The following is a 19782-nucleotide window of genomic DNA, read 5'->3' on the forward strand; positions in this document are numbered from 1 at the left end:
GGAGAGAAACGGTTTACTGCCATTTGTAAATGCTGTGTGTAGGAGCAACACGTCTGTTTTCTGTCTGCATTGTATTCTGTGTTATGTGTTTATTACGATAACCAGTCACGTGAGTGGGGATGTGGTAAAAGCAAAGGGAATAAGTTACGTATTCATACTTTGTTCTGGGCTGTTTTCAGCCTGGGACTGGCAGATGCTATATCTTTGACTGATACGTTGCAGAATAATTTACGATAAATTATGCAGAAAATTTCATCACTTAAGTATTGTATGTTGCTGATAAAGGATCGAATATCAATCTCCGGTATTTAGAATGTCATTAGCGGAGTGATTGGAGGTTTGTCATGCAATGAGAACACTCTGTGTGAGGACACCAGCAGCGGCAATTGATTTGCTAGAATTGGCCGCTGTGCTGTGTTTATTTCAAATATACCACTGTTCACTTAGTTCAATTTGACAGAAATAAATTGAAATATATTCCGTCACCTTGAGAAATATCACACCGTCTTTCTGATCCATCTGTTCCTTTAACTTGGTGATTTCCTCCTGAATAAACCTTATATTCTCTTGAATCTTAAGAAGATTTTTCTCCATTGAATTTAGAATCCTCGCGTCTTCCGTCCTGAGATCCCTGAGTAAGCTCTGCTCTTTCTCCGTGATAATCTGGCGCAGTTCAGCAAACTGGGATGTGATGTGGGTCTGAACGCTGTGTGACTGTTCCTGTCGAATAAAAGGTGAAGATTAGTTTACTGCATTGCTGTGTTGTATTTCCTTTTGATACGAAGGTGACTGTTCGGCCTACTAGGGTCCATACTACCTCTGAGACATACCCGTCAACCCCATTCCCTCACGTTTTCCTGAAACCTATTCTCCCTCATTGACCCATTAACTCCCAGCTGATTCACATACACCCTTCCCCACCTTCACAGGGTTAATTGTAGTTAACCATTCATCCAGCATGTCCTTGGAATGTGTCTGAAACTGTCATGGCTACAGGGAGAGCATGCAAACTCCACACAGACAGCACCAGAGGTCAGGATCGAACCCAGGTCACTGGAGCTGCGATACTCTGCTATTCCACATTAAAGGGAGCAAAACTCGACAGTAATATCAGAAATTCCACTTAGGAAGCTTCACCCGAACTCCGGAAATCTTCTCTTTCTGTTGCTGCTCCTTTTCCTGGAAGTCTGATTTCTTTTTTGTGAGAGAGTCTAAGGAAGATTTTAGCTGATCCTGGAAGTCAGAGAGTGAAGGAAATAGAAACAAAGATGCATCAAAAGAAACAGGTGATCAAACCCGATTATCACACAAAATGCCGGAGGAACTCAATGAGTCAGGCAGCATATATTCAGGGGAAATAAACAGTCGGTGTTTCGGGATGAGACCCTTCATTAGGACTGGGAAGGAATGGGACAGAAGCCAGAATAAAAAGGTTGGGGATGAGAACCAGCTGACAGGTGACGGGTGAGACAACGTGAGGGGGAACGAGGGGGAGGGTGATGAAGTGAGAAGCTGAGAGGGGACAGGTGGAAGAGGTAAAGGGCTGGAGAAGAAGGAATCTGAGCGAGAGGAAAATCGACCATGGAGGAAAAGGGGGGATTTGGGGGCTGTTTGGGGACATGAATAGTGGTGAGGCAGGGGTTGGTAGGAGTCAGGTGTCGCACTTGCCCCGTTTGCAGGTATCGGTGTCAGGAGAGAAATCAGTGGGGAGAAGCGAGTGGGTAACAGAATTACGTAGAGAGATCCCAAGAGAGCGGAGAGTTGTAGTGGAGAAGGGTGGGACTGGGCTTTTGAAGGGAAAGATGTGCTTCGTGGTAGAATCCCATTGGAGACGGCGAACGGTGGGGGGATGATGTGTTGTTTATGGAGGCTCGTGTCATGGACAATAGACGATGGGGAGAGTATCAAATTCGGATTACTTTTACCTTGTAGATTTTAACAGCTTCTTTAATCGGCTTGAAGCGGTGCTCTCTGTGTTCCTGCGCAACTGCACAGATCACACAGATTAGTGTCTTGTCCGTTTCACAAAACAGCTTCAGTTCTTCCTCATGTTCCTCGCAGTGAAGTTTACTTTCCTTCCCTTTCGGATTCAGGTTTAGATTTCGAGCTTTTTCAGCCAGATTTGCTAAGGCCCGATTCGCCCTGAGGGTGCGGTCAGCAATCGCCTCTCTACATTCCGGGCAGGAGTTTCTCTCCTCCCTTTCCCAACACCGTGTGATACAAGAGCGACAGAAGTTGTGTCTGCACTCCAGAATAACCGGATCGATGAAGAAATCCAGGCAGACGGGACAAATTACCTCCTCGGTCCAACTCTCGGCCTTTCTTTTCGAAGCCATGTTAACTCCCAGCACTTCCTGATTCAGAATGCTTTCACTTTCCGGGAAATGCTGATCCCCTGCAGTACCGCGATTGTCCACTACGAGCGCTGCAGACTCGGGGAATGAACATTCTGCTGCTGGATATGTTCAGTGGAAATTTTGGTTAGTGTGGGATCAAAAACACATTAAACGGGCAACAGATAAGAAAACGCGGACATGGACTGTTTAAGCCCGGCTACGAGCGGAGGAGGGTTGGCGGCATGGCTACCAACCCATCTCTTAAAACCCCAGAGCAACAAAAACGTCAGCTGAATCTCCAAAGGCCTCATCCCTGCGGTCGGAAGGACCTTCCCCTGGAAGACGATTGAAGTCCTGCGCTGAAAGGAGAAGCCATGTGCCCCCCCCGGGGTGGTTCACTACTACAATAACTGTGAAGCTTCCTCAGACAGCCCGGCCACTCTCTATCCAGTGTAAAGGATCCCTGTAGTTCCAATGGTGTCCCTGTAGTCTGGAATGTGTCAGTCGGCAGCATTCCTGTACGACAGGGGTTCCCAAACTTTTTTTTAATGCCAAAGACCAATACCAGTAACAGTGGACCCCAGGTTGGGAACCCCTGCTCTCCGGACATCTCGGTGTGATGGCAGGCCAATAAGTTTCGAGCGTCTTTCCCCGAGTTGATGGTCTTCCAGCAGCACTCGCTGTCCGTTTTCCTGCGCGTCCTGGGAACAGCCCGAGGATCAGTGAGCCTTCTATCACGCAGCTGCTGTGACACAGGCCCTTGCATCTTTCTACACAGATCTTCGCCAGCCCACAGTCCGCAAAGAGGCGAGTGACCGTCTCGTCTCCACTGCAGTAATCTCGGGGCAGCGCGCTGTGGGAGTGATCTCCGGGCATGCAGCAAGGATCAGGCTGGGAGGGGCCCTCTCGTCTCCACTGCAGTAATCTCGGGGCAGCGCGCTGTGGGAGTGATCTCCGTGCATGCGGCAAGGATCAGACTGGGAGGGCCCCTCTCGTCTCCACTGCAGTAATCTCGGGGCAGCGCGCTGTGTGAGTGATCTCCGGGCATGCAGCAAGGATCAGACTGGGAGGGGCCCTCTCGCTGCCAGACAGGTGAGGTCTCGCTGCCTGTCGGTGAGATCTGGTGATGAGGCATTCTGCCAGATGGTCTGGACTGTCTGCTCAGGGAACCACTCCACTGTGTCCATCCAGTCCTTCTCCTGCAGTAACTGCAGGACATTCCGTGCTGAACACTGTCTGGTGTTCTTGTGGTCAAAGCTGCTGGTCTGAAAGAACTGTCACCAATTTCATTACCACAAGGTTCACATGGAGAAGCTTCCTGATTGAGACAGACACAGTCTCACAGGGTATTTACAGGGTAGGGGCAGGAATGATGTTTCTCCTGGCTGGGCAGTGGAACCAGTGATCACAGACTCAAAATCTGAGATCACCTCAGCAGGACTGAGATGAGGAGAAATTTCCCCAACACATTGCGGTGAATATTTGGAGTTTTCTCCACAAGTTTCCTAAATTAAACTGTCATATTTAGGGTCTTGGCGATGTTGGGAACGTTGCAGGAAAGTGGCGCTGAGGTCAAAGATCAGCCATGTTCTGAGTGAGGGACAGAACAGCGCAACGGGCCGAATGGCAACGTCTGTTCCTGTTTCTTATTTTCTAAATCACGAGGTTACCTTTGCGCCTTGTTCTCCCTTGGCCTTCATCCTGTCGGATTGCACAGGGGAGCGGTGAGAGCTCCGGAGATCCATCCGCAGCCGCTGCGGTTATTTCATGTTCTTGTTCTTTATCATTATTTTTGTATTTGCATTTGCACAGATCAGCACTCTGGCTGATCTTTCACTGCCTGCTTCTATTGTGGTTGCTATTCTATACTTTTTCTAAGTATGTCCGCAAGAAAATGCTTCTCGGGGTTGTATGTGGTGACTTATCTGGACTCTGAAAATAAAATTTATTTTGAAATTTGAGTTTCGGGAAACTTGCTTTAATTCTGACAACAAACTGTGACTGACATCTCCAGCTCCCAGCAGCAGCCCGTCCTCAGACACACTCACAGCCAATCAGCGATCACCGTTGGGAGAAGGGTGCTCTCATTGGCTGAGGGGTGTCAGTGGGCGGGACGCTAAGTGCCCGGCCCAGCCGCAGTTTGCAACCGGGACCCAGTGAGGTCGGAGACCGGGAGCTGCGTCTCGGGTTTCGGCTGCACCACCGGCGGGTCGTGAATCCTTTCGAAGGCAGAGCTGAAGAGACCGGCGGAGATTCCGTGAGATGTTTCAGCTACACGGAGGACGCGCGGCCTTTCCCCGCCGAGGATCGGGGCCTGTTGTCTGGAATTGTCTCCCAGACCCGTCCCTTCCTGCTGGGAGACGGGAGCTGGCCCGCAGCGGCTGCCGGTGGATCTCCGGAGCTCTCACCGCTCCCCTGTGCAATCCGAACGGCTGAAAACCAAGGAAGAACAAGGCGCAAAGGTAAACTTGTGCTTTAGAAAATAAGTAACGGGAGCATGCCTGGCCACTCGGCCCGTTGCGCCTATTCCACCCTTTCCTCAGAATAGTCCTTTTTAAATCCTTGTATTGATTTTAAACAAACACAAAAATGAAACATGAATACAAAGAGCTTGAGAGTACATAATTAATAGGTGAAGGTATAAATACAAATAGATGATAATAACCTCCCAAACTCATAGTGGTTACAAAAAATGGAGAAAATAAGAAATCCTCCCCCCAAAAAAATGAAAAAAATCCTAACCGACATGGGCCATTGCATTATATCAATTATACACAGTAGCATCAGTAACTCAGCACCTCCATCCAAATAATTAAGGATAATAAAAGTAAGGTTTAGGAAAAGTCAGTTTAGCTCATTTGAAAATGTTGAATAAATGGTCTCCAAGTTTCTTCATATTTAACTGAAGGGTCAAAGACAACACTTGTATTTTTTTCTAAACTCGAACAAGAAATAGTTTGAGAAAACCACTGAAATATAGTTGGAGGATTAATTTCTTTCCAGTTCAATAGGATAGATCTTCTAGCCATTAATGTAACAAATGCAATCATCCGCCGGGCTGAGGGGGGATAAACGACTATTATCCACCATTGGTAAACCGAAAATTGCAGTAATAGGATGCGGTTGCAATTTGATATTCAGAACTGTTGAAATAATACCAAAAATATCTTTCCAATAATTTTGCAAACAGGGGCAAGTCCAGAACATGTGGGTCAATGAAGCGACTTCAGAATGACATCTGTCACAGGTTGGATTAACATAAGAATAAAATCGAGAGAGTTTATCCTTGGACATGTGACCCCTATGAACAACCTTAAATTGTATTAGGCATGTTTAGCACAAATAGAAGAAGAATTGACTAATTGTAAAATTTTCTCCCACAGCTCTGTGGGTATAAGACAGTGAAGTTCTTTTTCCCATTCCTTCTTAATTATTTCTGATACTCCTGGCTGTATTTTCATGATCATATGATAAATGATGGCTACTTAACCCTTCTGGCAAGGATTCAGAGCTAGAATTTTTTCTGTAATGTCCATTGGACATAATTTCAGAAAATACTAACTTTCAAGAAATTTCTAACTTGCAAGTATCTAAAAAAATACGAATATTAGACTGTATAGCTCTTCAAAGGACATAAAACTGTTATCTAAAAATAGATGACGAAAACATGTTATACCTTTTGTTTTCCATAACACAAAGTCTTGGTCCATAAAAGAGGGCTGGAAAAAGAAGTTAGATATAATAGGGCTTGATTATTCAAGCCAAAGAATTTACGAAATTTAAACCATCTTCTTAATGTATGTTTAACTATAGGATTAGTTATTTGTTTATTCGGTTTAGATAAAGCAAAAGGAAATGAAGATCCTAAAATAGAAAACAATGAGAAGTCTCGTACAGGTTTACACTCCAAATTTACCCATTGTGGGCAAGGTACTATGACCGATTCTTGTGTCCAAAATATTAAATATTGAATATTAACTGCCCAATAGTAAAATCTCAGGTTTGGCAAAGGAAAACCACTTTCCTTCTTAGGCTTCTGTAAATATTTTTTACTTAATCTAGGATTTTTACTCTGCCACACATACGAGGATATTTTGGAGTCAATAATATCAAAAATAGATTTAGGAATAAAAATTGGCAATGCTTGGAATAAATATAAAAATTTGGGTAATACTATCATCTTGATAGTATTAATTCGACCAACCAATGACAGAGATAATGGGGACCACCTGGTAACAAGTTGCTTCATTTGTTCAATTAAAGGTAAAAAATTAACTTTAAATAAACCCTTATGTTTCTTGGTAATTTTAATACCCAAATAAGTAAAATGATCTGTGACAACTTTAAATGGTAAGTGTTTATAAATTGGAACTTGCATATTTGATGTAAATAACTCACTCTTATTAAAATTCAGTTTGTAGCCAGAAAAGCTACTAAACTGAGCAAGCAAGGATGAAATAGCAGGAATAGATCTCTCAGGGTCAGATATGTATAGTAACAAATCATCAGCATTTAATGATAACTTATAAGTCCCTTACCCACGAGTAATACCAAAAATATTAGGTGATTCACGAATGGCAACGGCTAAAGGTTCCAAAGCAATGTCAAATAATAGAGGACTTAAAGGGCAGCCTTGCCTTGTACCACGGGACAACTGAAAAAAAGGAGATCTTTGATTATTGGTAAGAACCGAAGCCAAAGGTTTATAATACATTAATTTAATCCATGATATAAATTTCAAGCTAAAATTAAAATTCTGCAACGTATTAAATAAATATGGCAATTCTACTCTATCGAACGCTTTTTCAGCATCTAAGGAAATTACATTCTGGTATTTTAGATGAAGAAGTATAAATTATATTAATTAATTTTCTAATGTTAAAAGATGAATAACAGTTTTTAATAAATCCGGTCTGATCTTCAGAGATAATTTGAGGTAATACATTTTCTAATCTAGTGGCCAAAATTTTGGTAAAATCTGTATTCAGCAAGGATATTGGCCGATAGGATGCACATTCAGTGGGGTCTTTATCTTTTTTAAGAATTGGAGAAATGGAGGCATCATAAAAAGATTGTGGTTATTTACCTACAGTTAACACATCTTTAAAATGTTTACAAAGCCAAGGAGCCAGTATAGAAGAAAAGGATTTAAAAAATTCAACAGAATAACCATCCAGACCAGGGGCTTTACCTGAATTCATTGAAAAAGGGAGTGGGTTCCTCTTTCCAGACCCTGCCCAGGGACTTGTGCCACTCCTCAGGGTTATATATGGAACCTCTCTGACAGGGACAGGGAGTGGGTTCCCCTTTCCAGACCCTGCCCGGGGACTTGTGCCACTCCTCAGGGTTATATATGGAACCTCTCGTACAGGGACAGGGATTGGGTTCCCCTTTCCAGACCCTGCCCGGGGACTTGTGCCACTCCTCAGGGTTATATATGGAACCTCTCGGACAGGGACAGGGAGTGGGTTCCCCTTTCCAGACCCTGCCCGGGGACTTGTGCCACTCCTCAGGGTTATATATGGAACCTCTCGGGCAGGGACAGGGAGTGGGGTCCCCTTTCCGGACCCTGCCCGGGGACGTGCCACTCCTCAGGGTTATATATGGAACCTCTCGGACAGGGACAGGGAGTGGGTTCCCCTTTCCGGACCCTGCCCGGGGACTTGTGCCACTCCTCAGGGTTATATATGGAACCTCTCGGGCAGGGACAGGGAGTGGGTTCCCCTTTCCTGACCCTGCCCGGGGACTTGTGCCACTCCTCAGGGTTATAAATGCAACCTCTCGGACAGGGACAGGGAGTGGGTTCCCCTTTCCCAGGCAGACGCCCGAAGGTGACCGGGAGCCACCAGAGGGGCTGATGTAATACAAGCCATGGCACGGTGGGTCGCTGAGGTAAGGGAACCCATTTGAATGACAGCCCGACTGCATGCGGATTTTGGTGAATTTACCCGATAACTACAGAAAAAAGGAGAATCCCTTGCGTACGTTATAGCTCGTTTTAAGGATACGTGAGAGTCCAATGCCGGCAAACCCCTGGACAGATCAGTGTGTCCGGCTGGCAGTGCAGACTTTTCTAAACTGTCTCAGACCCAAGCCTGCCCACTCCTTTAAGTTAACTAATCTCAATTCGCTGTGTCAGACCTGGCCCCAGGGTGACATAAATTCTGATGAATAGGGAGCGCAATTGACTCTTTAAAGGGACTGGGGAAAAGCGAGAGTGTGCACAGAGAACCGGTAGTGAGGAGATGGAGTTCGGGACCCGACGAAGAACCCAGAATGGGTGGCAGGATCGTGCGGACGGTGCAGATGAAGAGGACACTTGCCTAAGGACAGAAACGGGGATTGTAGAAAGAGGGGATATTGGGCCAGAGATTGTCGTACTGCAATCACAGAGAAGAATAATAAGGGGCAGGGAGAGAGCCTGGACCACAGTGATACTCGACAGAGTACCACATTTACTCTCCACAATCCCTTTGGTCCCAGATAGGGCAGGCCAGAGGGGACGGATCACAGTGATACTCGACAGAGTACCACATTTACTCTCCACAGTCCCTTTGGTCCCATGTACGGCAGGCCACAGGGGACGGATGAGAGTGATACTCGAAAGAGTACCACATTTACTCTCCACAATCCCTTTGGTCCCGGATAGGGCAGGCCAGAGGGGACGGATCACAGTAATACTCGACAGAGTACCACATTTACTCTCCACAATCCCTTTGGTCCCGGATAGGGCAGGCCAGAGGGGACGGATCACAGTGATACTCGACAGAGTACCACATTTCCCCTCCACAATCCCTTTGGTCCCGGATAGGTCAGGCCAGAGGGGACGGTGATACAGGCGGCTGTGATCAGGCTCACCACACAGGCAGGCTCTTTTCTCACTGCTGTAATCAGGTAGAAGGTACAAGAGCCTCAGGACTCGCCCACCAGGGTCAGGAACAGTTACTACCCCTCAGCCATCAGGCTGTGGAACAATACAGGATAACTGCCCTCACTTGTCCATAGAGATGCTGCCACAACAAATCATCGTACTGGGACTGTCTCCAAATGAGTGAAATAAGAGGTGGTTTGACCGAGACAGATCACATTCCTGTCTCAGAATTAGAGAAATACAATCACACAGGATATTTACAGCGGAATGGCTGGAATGATGTTTCCCATAAGGTGTGGAACCAGCGCTCACAGACTCAAAATCGGAGGACAACTCAGCAGGACTGAGATGAGGAGAAATTTCCTCACCCAGAGTGCAGTGAATCATTGCAATTATCTCCACAAGGTTTCTAAATTTAATAGACTTATCCTGGGGCTCAGCGGTGATGGAAAGTTGCAGGAAAGTGGTGCTGAGGTCAAAAGTCAAGCATGTTCTGAGTGAAGGGCAGAAGAGGTGCAAGGGGCCGAATGGCCACACCTCTATTTCTGATTTTCTGAAACTCGAGTTTACCTTTGCGCCTCACTGTTTCTTGGCCTGTCAGATTGAACAGGGGAGAGCTGAGCGCACCGGTCATCTATTGGTAGCCGCTGCGGTTATTTCATGTTCTCGTTGTTTATTTGCATTGGCGAAATTTGTTGTCTTCTGCACTCTGGCTGATGTTTCAGTGATCCAGATATAGTTACCGATCTGTAGCTTTGCTCTGTATGTTTGTAGGAGTTGTATGTGGTGACTTATACGTACTCTGTTAGTTTTTGAAATAGTCACTTGGGGAATCTGAGGTGGAGGAGTATTTGGGGCTTATTTAAAATTATACATAGATATTATCCAAACAGTGTTTATTTGACAAGGGTTAATTCAGATATTGAAACGAACTGTTCTTTTTGTGGTTTATATCCAGAGTATTTATTTCATCTGTTTTGGGATTGTTAATATGTTAAAACATTTTGGGTTGATGTTTGTCAATTTATAGATCAATATATTAACATGGATTTAACTTTTTGTTTTGAAATTGTCTTATTTGGTTTTACTAATAATACCAAATCTCATAGGGATCATTTCCTTACCATACATATTTTGTTGATTTACAGCAAATTTTATATCCATAAATGCAATCACAGCAATAAGAAACCTTCATTTATATTTTTTACATCAGACTTCAAACTATACGTTTATCCTCTGAAAACTTCCCATAGCCAGAAAGCTGTAAAGACTGTACAAATCTGTCAAAGTTTTGGGTTATCTCTGTAAATGTTCCTGTTTTGTGACTCCTCTTAGATATAGTTCCTTCTGTCCAACAGTATTTAGAGCGGATTTCCTTGTATATTTGTATATTTAAAGTTAATAGTTATATATTTGTTGCTGCTTTCGTGTGATTCCCTGTCTTTGTTAGCATATGTTTAGTGTTTCTGTTTTTGATTGTGTTTAATAAAAATTTAAAAAGTTTAAAAATAATAATAAAATTTACTTTGAACTTTGAGCTTCGGGGAACTTGCTTTGATTCTGAGAACAAACTGTGACTGACATCTCCATCTTCCGGTAGCAGCCCTCCCTCGGACACACTCGCAGCCAATCGGAGAACACCACTGGGAGAATCTTGTCTCCATTGGCTGAGTAGTGTCAGTGGGCGGGACGCTGAGCGGACCGAAGTTTGGAATCGCGAACGAGTGGACCCGGTGAGAGACCCGAGATTGGGAGCAGCTCCCCGGGTAAAGGCTGCAACAGCGGCCGGAGTTTTGAATCCTTCCGATGGCGGAGGTGAAGATTCGGGCGGAGATTCCGTGAGATGTTTCAGCCACACAGGGGGTGCCCGGTCTTTCCCCGCCGTGGATCGGGGCCTATTATCCGGCGTTTCTTCCCAGACCCGTCCCTTCCTGCTGGGATACGGGAGCTGGCCCGCAGCGGCTGCCGATGGAACTCCGGAGCTCTCACCGCTCCCCTGTGCAATCCGAACGGCTGAAAACCAAGGGAGAACAAGGCGCAAAGGTAAACTCGTGCTTTAGAAAATAAGTAACAGGACAGGCCTGGCCACTCGGCCCGTTGCGCCTATTCCACCCTTTCCTCAGAGTAGTCCTTTTTAAATCTTTTTATTGATTTTAAACAAACATAAATGAAACATGAATACAAATTGATATAAATACAAATAGATGATAATAACCTCCCAAACTCACAGTGGTTACAAAAAATGGAGAAAATAAGAAACCCTCCCCCCCCCAAAAAAATGGAAAAAATCCTAACCGACATGGGCCATTGCATTATATCAATTATACACAGTAGCATCAATAACTCCGCACCTCCATCCAAATAATTAAGGACAATAAAAGTAAGGTTTAGGAAAAGTCAGTTTAGCTCATATGAAAATGTTGAATAAATGGTCTCCAAGTTTCTTCAAATTTAACTGAAGGGTCAAAGACAACACTTGTAATTTTTTCTAAACTCGAACAAGAAATAGTTTGAGAAAACCACTGAAATATAGTTGGAGGATTAATTTCTTTCCAATTCAGTAGGATAGATCTAGCCATTAATGTAACAAATGCAATCATCCGCCGGGCTGCGGGGGGATAAACGACTATTATCCACCATTGGTAAACCGAAAGTTGCAGTAATAGGATGCGGTTGCAATTTGATATTCAGAACTGTTGAAATAATACCAAAAATATCTGTCCAATAATTTTGCAAACAGGGGCAAAACCAGAACATGTGGGTCAATGAAGCGACTTCATAATGACATCTGTCACAGGCTGGATTAACATAAGAATAAAATCGAGCGAGTTTATCCTTGGACATGTGAGCCCTATGAACAACCTTAAATTGTATTAGGCATGTTTAGCACAAATAGAAGAAGAATTGACTAATTGTAAAATTTTCTCCCACTGCTCTGTGGGTATAAGACAGTGAAGTTCTTTTTCCCATTCCTTCTTAATTATTTCTGATACTCCTGGCTGTATTTTCATGATCATATGATAAATGATGGCTACTTAACCCTTCTGGCAAGGATTCAGAGCTAGAATTTTTTCTGTCATGTCCATTGGACATAATTTCAGAAAATACTAACTTTCAAGAAATTTCTAACTTGCAAGTATCTAAAAAAATACGAATATTAGACTGTATAGCTCTTCAAAGGACATAAAACTGTTATCTAAAAATATTTGACGAAAACATGTTATACCTTTTGTTTTCCATAACACAAAGTCTTGGTCCATAAAAGAGGGCTGGAAAAAGAAGTTAGATATAATAGGGCTTGATTATTCAAGCCAAAGAATTTACAAAATTGAAACCATATTCTTAATGTATGTTTAACTATAGGATTAGTTATTTGTTTATTCGGTTTAGATAAAGCAAAAGGAAATGAAGATCCTAAAATAGAAAACAATGAGAAGTCTTGTACAAATTTACACTCCAAATTTACCCATTGTAGGAAAGGCACTATGACTGATCCTTGTGTCCAAATTATTAAATATTGAATATTAACTACCCAATAGTAAAATCTCAGGTTTGGCAAAGCAAAACCACCTTCCTTCTTAGGCTTCTGTAAATATGTTTTACTTAATCTAGGATTTTTATTCTACCACACATCTGAGGATATTTTGGAGTCAATAATATAAAAAAAAGATTTAGGAATAAAAATTGGTAATGCTTGGAATAAATATAAAAATGTGGGTAATACTATCATCTTGATAGAATTAATTCGACCAACCAATGACAGAGATAATGGGGACCACCTGGTAACAAGTTGCTTGATTTGTTCAATTAAAGGTAAAAAATTAACTTTAAATAAACCCTTATGTTTCTTGGTAATTTTAATACCCAAATAAGTAAAATGATCTGTGACAACTTTAAATGGTATGTGTTTATAAATTGGAACTTGCATATTTAATGGAAATAATTCACTCTTATTAAAATTCAGTTTGTAGCTGGAAAAGCTACTAAACTAAGCAAGCAAAGATAAAATAGCAGGAATAGATCTCTCAGGGCCAGATATGAATAGTAACAAATCATCAGCATATAATGATAACTTTTAAGTCCCTTCCCTACGGTTAATTCCAAAAATATTAGGTGATTCACGAATGGCAACGGCTAAAGGTTCCAAAGCAATGTCAAATAATAGAGGACTTAAAGGGCAGCCTTGCCTCGTACCACGGGACAACGGAAGCAAAGGAGATCTTTGATTATTGGTAAGAACCGAAGCCAAAGGTTTATAACATATTAATTTAATCCATGATATAAATTTCAAGCTAAAATTAATATTCTGCAACGTATTAAATAAATATGGCCATTCAACTCTATCGAACGCTCTTTCTGGTATTTTAGATGAAGAAGTATAAATTATATTAATTAATTTTCTAATGTTAAAAATGAATAATGGTTTTTAATAAATCCGGTCTGATACTCAGAGATAATTTGAGGTAATATATTTTCTAATCGTTAGTGGCCAGAATTTTGGTAAAAATCTTAGAATCTGTATTCAGCAAGGATATTGGCCGATAGGATGCACATTCAGTGGGGTCTTTATCTTTTTTAAGAATTGGAGAAATGGTGGCATCATAAAAAGATTGTGGTAATTTACCTACAATTAACGCATCTTTAAAAATTTTACAAAGCCAAGGAGTGAGTATGGAAGAAAAGGATTTAAAAAATTCAGCAGTATAACCATCCAGACCAGGGGCTTTAACCAAATTCATTGAAAAATAACCTCTTTTATTTCGTTTTCCATAATAGGTGAGTCTAGAAATACACAATCTTCTGCTGTTAATTTTGGGATATTCAATTTTCTTAAAAATGCATCCATTATGGAAGAATCCTCAACAAATTCTGATTGATATAAAAAGTTATAAAAATCTTGAAAGGCTTTATTTATCTCTTTATGATCAATCGTCAAAGTGCCATCTCGTTTATGAATCTTAATGATTTGTCGTTTAACCAAAGCAGTTTTCAGTTGATTAGCCAATAAGTGATTAAAACTGGGTTCTGGATTTAATTAACTGATTTTCAATCGAGGAGGATAATAACAAACTGTGCTCCATTTGAATTTTAACCCCCTTTTTATAAAGTTCTTTACTGGGGGTCACTGAATAAAGGGATGGGTTTCAATCAGTAATTCATCCTTGTGTCGCCATATCAAGCTTTGACCCATTGTGAATCAGAGAGGTCAGAAGCTTGAGAGGACGTAATTCACTCAGGTTCGCCAATGGAGTATTAAAGGCAGTGGTTCAGGGCAGGTTATTTTTGAGCTTTCAGCAGTGGCCACTCAACAGTCGATGGATTATCAAGAAAACCTTCATTAGCAGGAGCAAGTGGAGCGGTCGTTGTTGGAGTGGACAGAGTTGGAGCGGAGACTTTGAGGCTTTAATTCTTTGAGGTTTCAGTGGGGAGAGCAGTCAGTCGGAGAAGGCAAAATCATGATGGAGGTAGAATGTTTTTTGCCCCTTCTTTACATTTTCTCAGTTGGAACAGTGGAGATGCTGGGCAGGATAGTGGAAAGCTGCTTTGCGGGATGTGGGAAGGCAGGGGACCCTCCTGTGTCCCTGATAACTACACCTGTGAGAAGGGCATCCAGATTCAGCTCTGAACAATCCACATTACGGAGTTGGAGCTGGAACTGGATGAACTCCAGATCATTCAGGAGGCTGAAGGGGTGATAGGTAGGGCATTTGAGAGGTAGTTGCACCCAAGGTGCCCGGCTCAGGGAACTGGGTGACTGTCAGGAAGGGGAAGGGGGAAACAGGGTGCAGTTTACCCCTGTGTCCATCCCTCTGAACAACACAGGTATCACTTTAGGTACAGTCGGGGATGGTGGGTTGATCTGGCAAAGGAAAGTCACAGCAATAGGGTCTCTGGCACTTAGTCTGGCTCCGAGACTGAGAAGGGAAGGGAGGAGACGAGGTGAGCTGTGGTCAGAGGTGATTCAGCAACAGGGTCTCTGGCACTTAGTCTGGCTCTGAGACTGAGAAGGGAAGGGTGGAGACGAGGTGAGCTGTGGTCAGAGGTGATTCAGCAACAGGGTCTCCGGCACTTAGTCTGGCTCTGAGACTGAGAAGGGAAGGGAGGAGACGAGGTGAGCTGTGGTCAGAGGTGATTCAGCAACAGGGTCTCTGGCACTTAGTCTGGCTCTGAGACTGAGAAGGGAAGGGAGGAGACGAGGTGAGCTGTGGTCAGAGGTGATTCAGCAACAGGGTCTCTGGCACTTAGTCTGGCTCCGAGACTGAGAAGGGAAGGGAGGAGACGAGGTGAGCTGTGGTCAGAGGTGATTCAGCAACAGGGTCTCTGGCACTTAGTCTGGCTCCGAGACTGAGAAGGGAAGGGAGGAGACGAGTGAGCTGTGGTCAGAGGTGATTCAGCAACAGGGTCTCTGGCACTTAGTCTGGCTCCGAGACTGAGAAGGGAAAGATGGAGAAGAGGCGAGCTGTGGTCAGAGGTGATTCAGCAGCTCAGGGAACTGACTGGATGTTCTGTGGGTGAGAATGAGATTCCAGGATGATAAGTTGCCTCCTGTGTGCTCGGGTCTGTGACATCTCCGGTCGAGTGCTCAGCATTCCTCAGGAGGGTGGACAGTGAAGGTCGTGGTCCATGTGAGTAACAATGATATGGGCTGGTAGAGTAACGAGGTTCTGTAAAGGGAGTTCAGGGAGTGGGCTGCTAAGTTAAATTGCAGCTCATCCAGGGCTGCGATCTCAGGATTGTCATCTGTGCCAAATGCCAGTATTAGGAAGATTATACAGTTTAACACGTGGCTAAGGAGTTGGTGCAGGAGGGAGGGTATAAGATTTTTGGATCATTCGAGCTGGTGAGGATTGCTGCGTACGGAGGAGTGTGAGTGTGTTGGGGGAGAGAGCGTTGATAGAGTGTGACTGGGTACGCAGGTCTCTATCTCTCTCACACACACAAACACATGCAGTGGAATGAGAGGGAGGGGAGTGAGAAGGGGAAGGGGAATGAGGAGGATGGAGTTAGGGCTCCTTCACAAAGACCCAGACTCACCCAACCCTCCCCCTCTGGAATGGGTCCCATTCCCTACCCCAGGCTGGGGGTGAGCATTGAGTTGCCTTGTCAAGAAGACAAGGAATTGTTCGATAGTGTCTGGTTAACACACTTCGATAATAAATTTACGTTGATGTTGTATTGTTTGTAAAACATGTACTGATGAGAAATGGTCTCAGTGAAGGTCTGAGAGTGGAAAACGAACCGGTGTTCAACCCCACTGCTCCGTGCTGGACAAGAACCCCTATCGGAGTCTGTCTCATCTGTCTGAGCTTGACACGTCTCACTCTCGAGATTCCTCTTTCTGTCCCTGTCCCAGTGTCTTTTATCTTCCTTCTCAACCCCGTTCCCTGCCTTCTCCCCTTGACCTTTGACACCTTTACTGATGAAGCACTGATCAGCCTCTGTTTTAAATAAACCCGATGACTTGGCCTCTGAGCCGTCCGTGGCAATGAATTCCACAGCTCCCTCATCTCTCCAAATGCATGCTGTCTGCGAGTAGACATTGTGACGCAGAAGGTTAAAAATGGCAGCTATCTACTCTGTCCATACCTCTCGTAATCTAATCAAACTCTTTCAGGTCACCCTGATCCTCCTCCACTCCAGAGAAAACAGCCAAGTTTGTCCGAACTCTTAAGTCAATAAATGGTGGGTTGTTGATTAATAAGGGTGTCGAAGCTGACGTGGAGAAAGCAGCAGTATGGAGTTTAGAGGGAAATTCGAATGGTGGAGAAGACTCAATGGACGGAATGAGTATTTCAGTTCCTACGACGAGCGGTGTAGTGGTGAGATGGTGAAGCGATGCGGAGGAAGCTGCGGGTGCAGGTAAGAGTGAGTGTCCAGGTAGGAGATGGTGTTAAGCAGCTTTTCACTACGTCTTCCAACCAACAACAATTAACTCAGAGTGGATCAATAATAAGTGTTGTTATTTTCCCTTGCAGAAGGGACGATTAGCAGTGCAAAACAACTGGTAATAGCTTTGTCCAAAAGGTACACAGACAGTACGGTCATTCCTTCATACACAAGTTCAAGGACAGGGTGCACTCTGTTGTTTGTGGAATTAGTGTGTTTGGCATTAAACATCTGCAAAATGCTGCACGAAGTTTATTAGCAAAGCAATCTGATACAATACAGGTTCTAGCTCGTTACAGACAAAAATACCATTTTGTTACTGAAGTACATTTCTACAGAGGTGGAGTAGCATTCCTACACCCCTTGCCCCCTGTGAAAACTATTCCAACCCAGACACCACTCCCCATTTCTGTTAACACCTCCGATCCTTGCAGCCCTCACCATCTGTGAAAACCCTTCTGACCCTACACTCATCACCATTCTGTGAAACCACCTGAACCCTACACCACTCGCCATTTCTGTAAAACCCTCCGCCATCCACCCTGGCGCATTCAGGTGACAGCTGACCCGAGAAAGACACCGAATGTGGCGGGTGGCGGGGCTCATAAAACACATTCACACTGGCTGATTTAGTAAACCTATCGATTTGCATGGTGATCTTCACTAAACCTCTTCCTACCTTCCCATCTTTACTTTCCCCCTCCACTTTCTGCTTTCCACAAGGATTCCATTCGTCTCTTCCCACTAATCCCCCTCCTGGAACATATCCTTGCAAGCAAGGGAAGTTCTACACGCTCCCATTTTCTTTCCCCCTCAGCTCCATTCGTCCTTCCAGGTGAGGCAACACTTCACCTGTGAGTCTGTCAGGTTGATCTACTCTACCTGATGCTGCTGGTTCAGCCTCCGCTACGTCAGTGAGGCCCAGTGTAGATCGGGAGTCCACTTTGTCAAGTACCTTTGCTCTGTCCACAACAAACGGAATTTCCCGGTCACAAACAGGCGAAAATCTGCAGATGCTGGAAATCCAAGCAACACAGGAGAAATTTTTTCAACGATTTCATGTTCCCTGGCCATGATCATCTTACTGTCACTGTGGACACCCCGTTCATGTACACCTCCCCCTCCCACCAGGAAAGTCACAGAGCTCTCCGTTTCCTTCTGGACACCAGACCTAACGAGTTCCCCTCCACCACTACTCTCCTGCTCTTTGTTTCGCTTGTCTTCTTTGTTTGAGCTGAGCTCTACTCTCACTTCTTTCTGTCTCCTTGCAGTGAACTGGTGCTGGTCACGTGTGTGAATGATTTGGAGGGGAATGCAGATCGAACAATTAGTGAGATTGTGGATGACACCAGAACTGGTGTGTGGGGGAAGTGAGGGTTGTCTGAGGTTACAGTGGGACGGAGACCAGCTGGGGAAGTGGGCATAGGAGAGCAGCGGAACATTACTGTTACTCAAAATCAGGTCTCAGGAGGTCAAAAAGACCATCATTCAGATGGAGAGACAGCTTCCCTTGGGGCTCTGGATTCACCAGACAAGACTGGTGCACTGTGGTTCAGCTCATCAGGTTGGAGGGAACCAGGAATATAAGGTGTTGCTCCTCCCTCCTGAGCATCAGCTCATCAATTAGGGGAACAATTCGTGGAGCAGCTTCACACCATCCGTCCCAAGGAGAACCTCCCAGTGCCGAACATTTCAATACTGACTCCCATCCCTGTTCTGACATGTCGATCGATGGCCTCCTCTTGTGCCGGGATGAATTCCCCCGTCAGGCTGGAGGTGCAACATTTTATATTCGGTCTGAGTACTGCAACCTGATGCGTGAATATTGATCTCGCCTTCTGATAGACCAAACCCACCCCCACCCCCGTCTTCCTCTATTCCACACTCTTACTTCTCACCTGCCTATTACATCCGCCGGGTCCCCTCCTCCTCCTCTCTCCCCTCTGGTGCACTCTCCTCACCTACCAGATTATTTCTTCTCCAACCCTTGACCTTTCCCACCCACCTGCCACCTTCCAGCTAGCCTCTTTCCCCTCCCCATATTTTTATTCTGGCTTCTTCTGGGTACATCCAGCACCCAGGGCATGTCCTTTTCTTACTGTTACAATCAGGTAGGAGGTACAGGAGCATGAAGGCACACACTAGGCGATTCAGGAACAGCTTCTTCCCCTCTGCCATCCGATTCCTGAATGGACATTTTACCCTTGGACACCAGCTCACTTTTTTAATGTAATGTATTTCTGTTTTTGCACGTTTTTAGAATCTGTTCAATATAAGCATAGTGTAATTGGTTTATTTATTCATTACTATTATTTTTATTTCATTTATTATTATTACTTTAACGAAAAGAATTTTACTCCTCATGTATGAGAAGGATGTCAGAAATAAAGTCAATACATTCATCCGGATCGTGGGGCCGAGAGAGAGGGAAAGGACCCGGACTGTCCCGGGATGCGGATCCATGGTGTGTCGGCATCTCACAGTAATTGTCCCTCAGTCGCGGGAAATCTCCGCCCGTAGCGCTGCTCCGACATGCTGCCAGGTCAATCAGCCTTTCGTTTACCGAGCGCAGGCGTGATTTCCGGGAAGATTTCGACCCTTACGCTTGCCGATGTGATCTCCTGGTCACGGCGAATCCTGCAGCGAACACGGGAGAGTCTGTGAATGTTGGAAATCCAAAGCCACTCA

At 44.4% G+C, this 19782-nt stretch overlaps 1 protein-coding gene across 1 annotated transcript in view; it reads right to left on the minus strand.

The window, feature by feature from the left end:
- LOC140720207 (zinc-binding protein A33-like) overlaps positions 1–19782 on the minus strand; it is a 37021-nt gene that overhangs the window by 13055 nt on the left and 4184 nt on the right. Inside the window, exons 2-4 of the mRNA XM_073035094.1 lie at positions 1926–2142; positions 1138–1233; positions 487–720 (exon numbers count right to left, since the gene is read on the minus strand). Coding sequence (XP_072891195.1) covers positions 487–720; positions 1138–1233; positions 1926–2142 — 547 coding nt within the window. The remainder of the gene's footprint in view (positions 1–486; positions 721–1137; positions 1234–1925; positions 2143–19782) is intronic.

Source organism: Hemitrygon akajei, unplaced genomic scaffold (genome assembly GCF_048418815.1).
Source record: "Hemitrygon akajei unplaced genomic scaffold, sHemAka1.3 Scf000038, whole genome shotgun sequence".
In the NCBI taxonomy this organism is placed as follows: Eukaryota; Metazoa; Chordata; class Chondrichthyes; order Myliobatiformes; family Dasyatidae; genus Hemitrygon; species Hemitrygon akajei.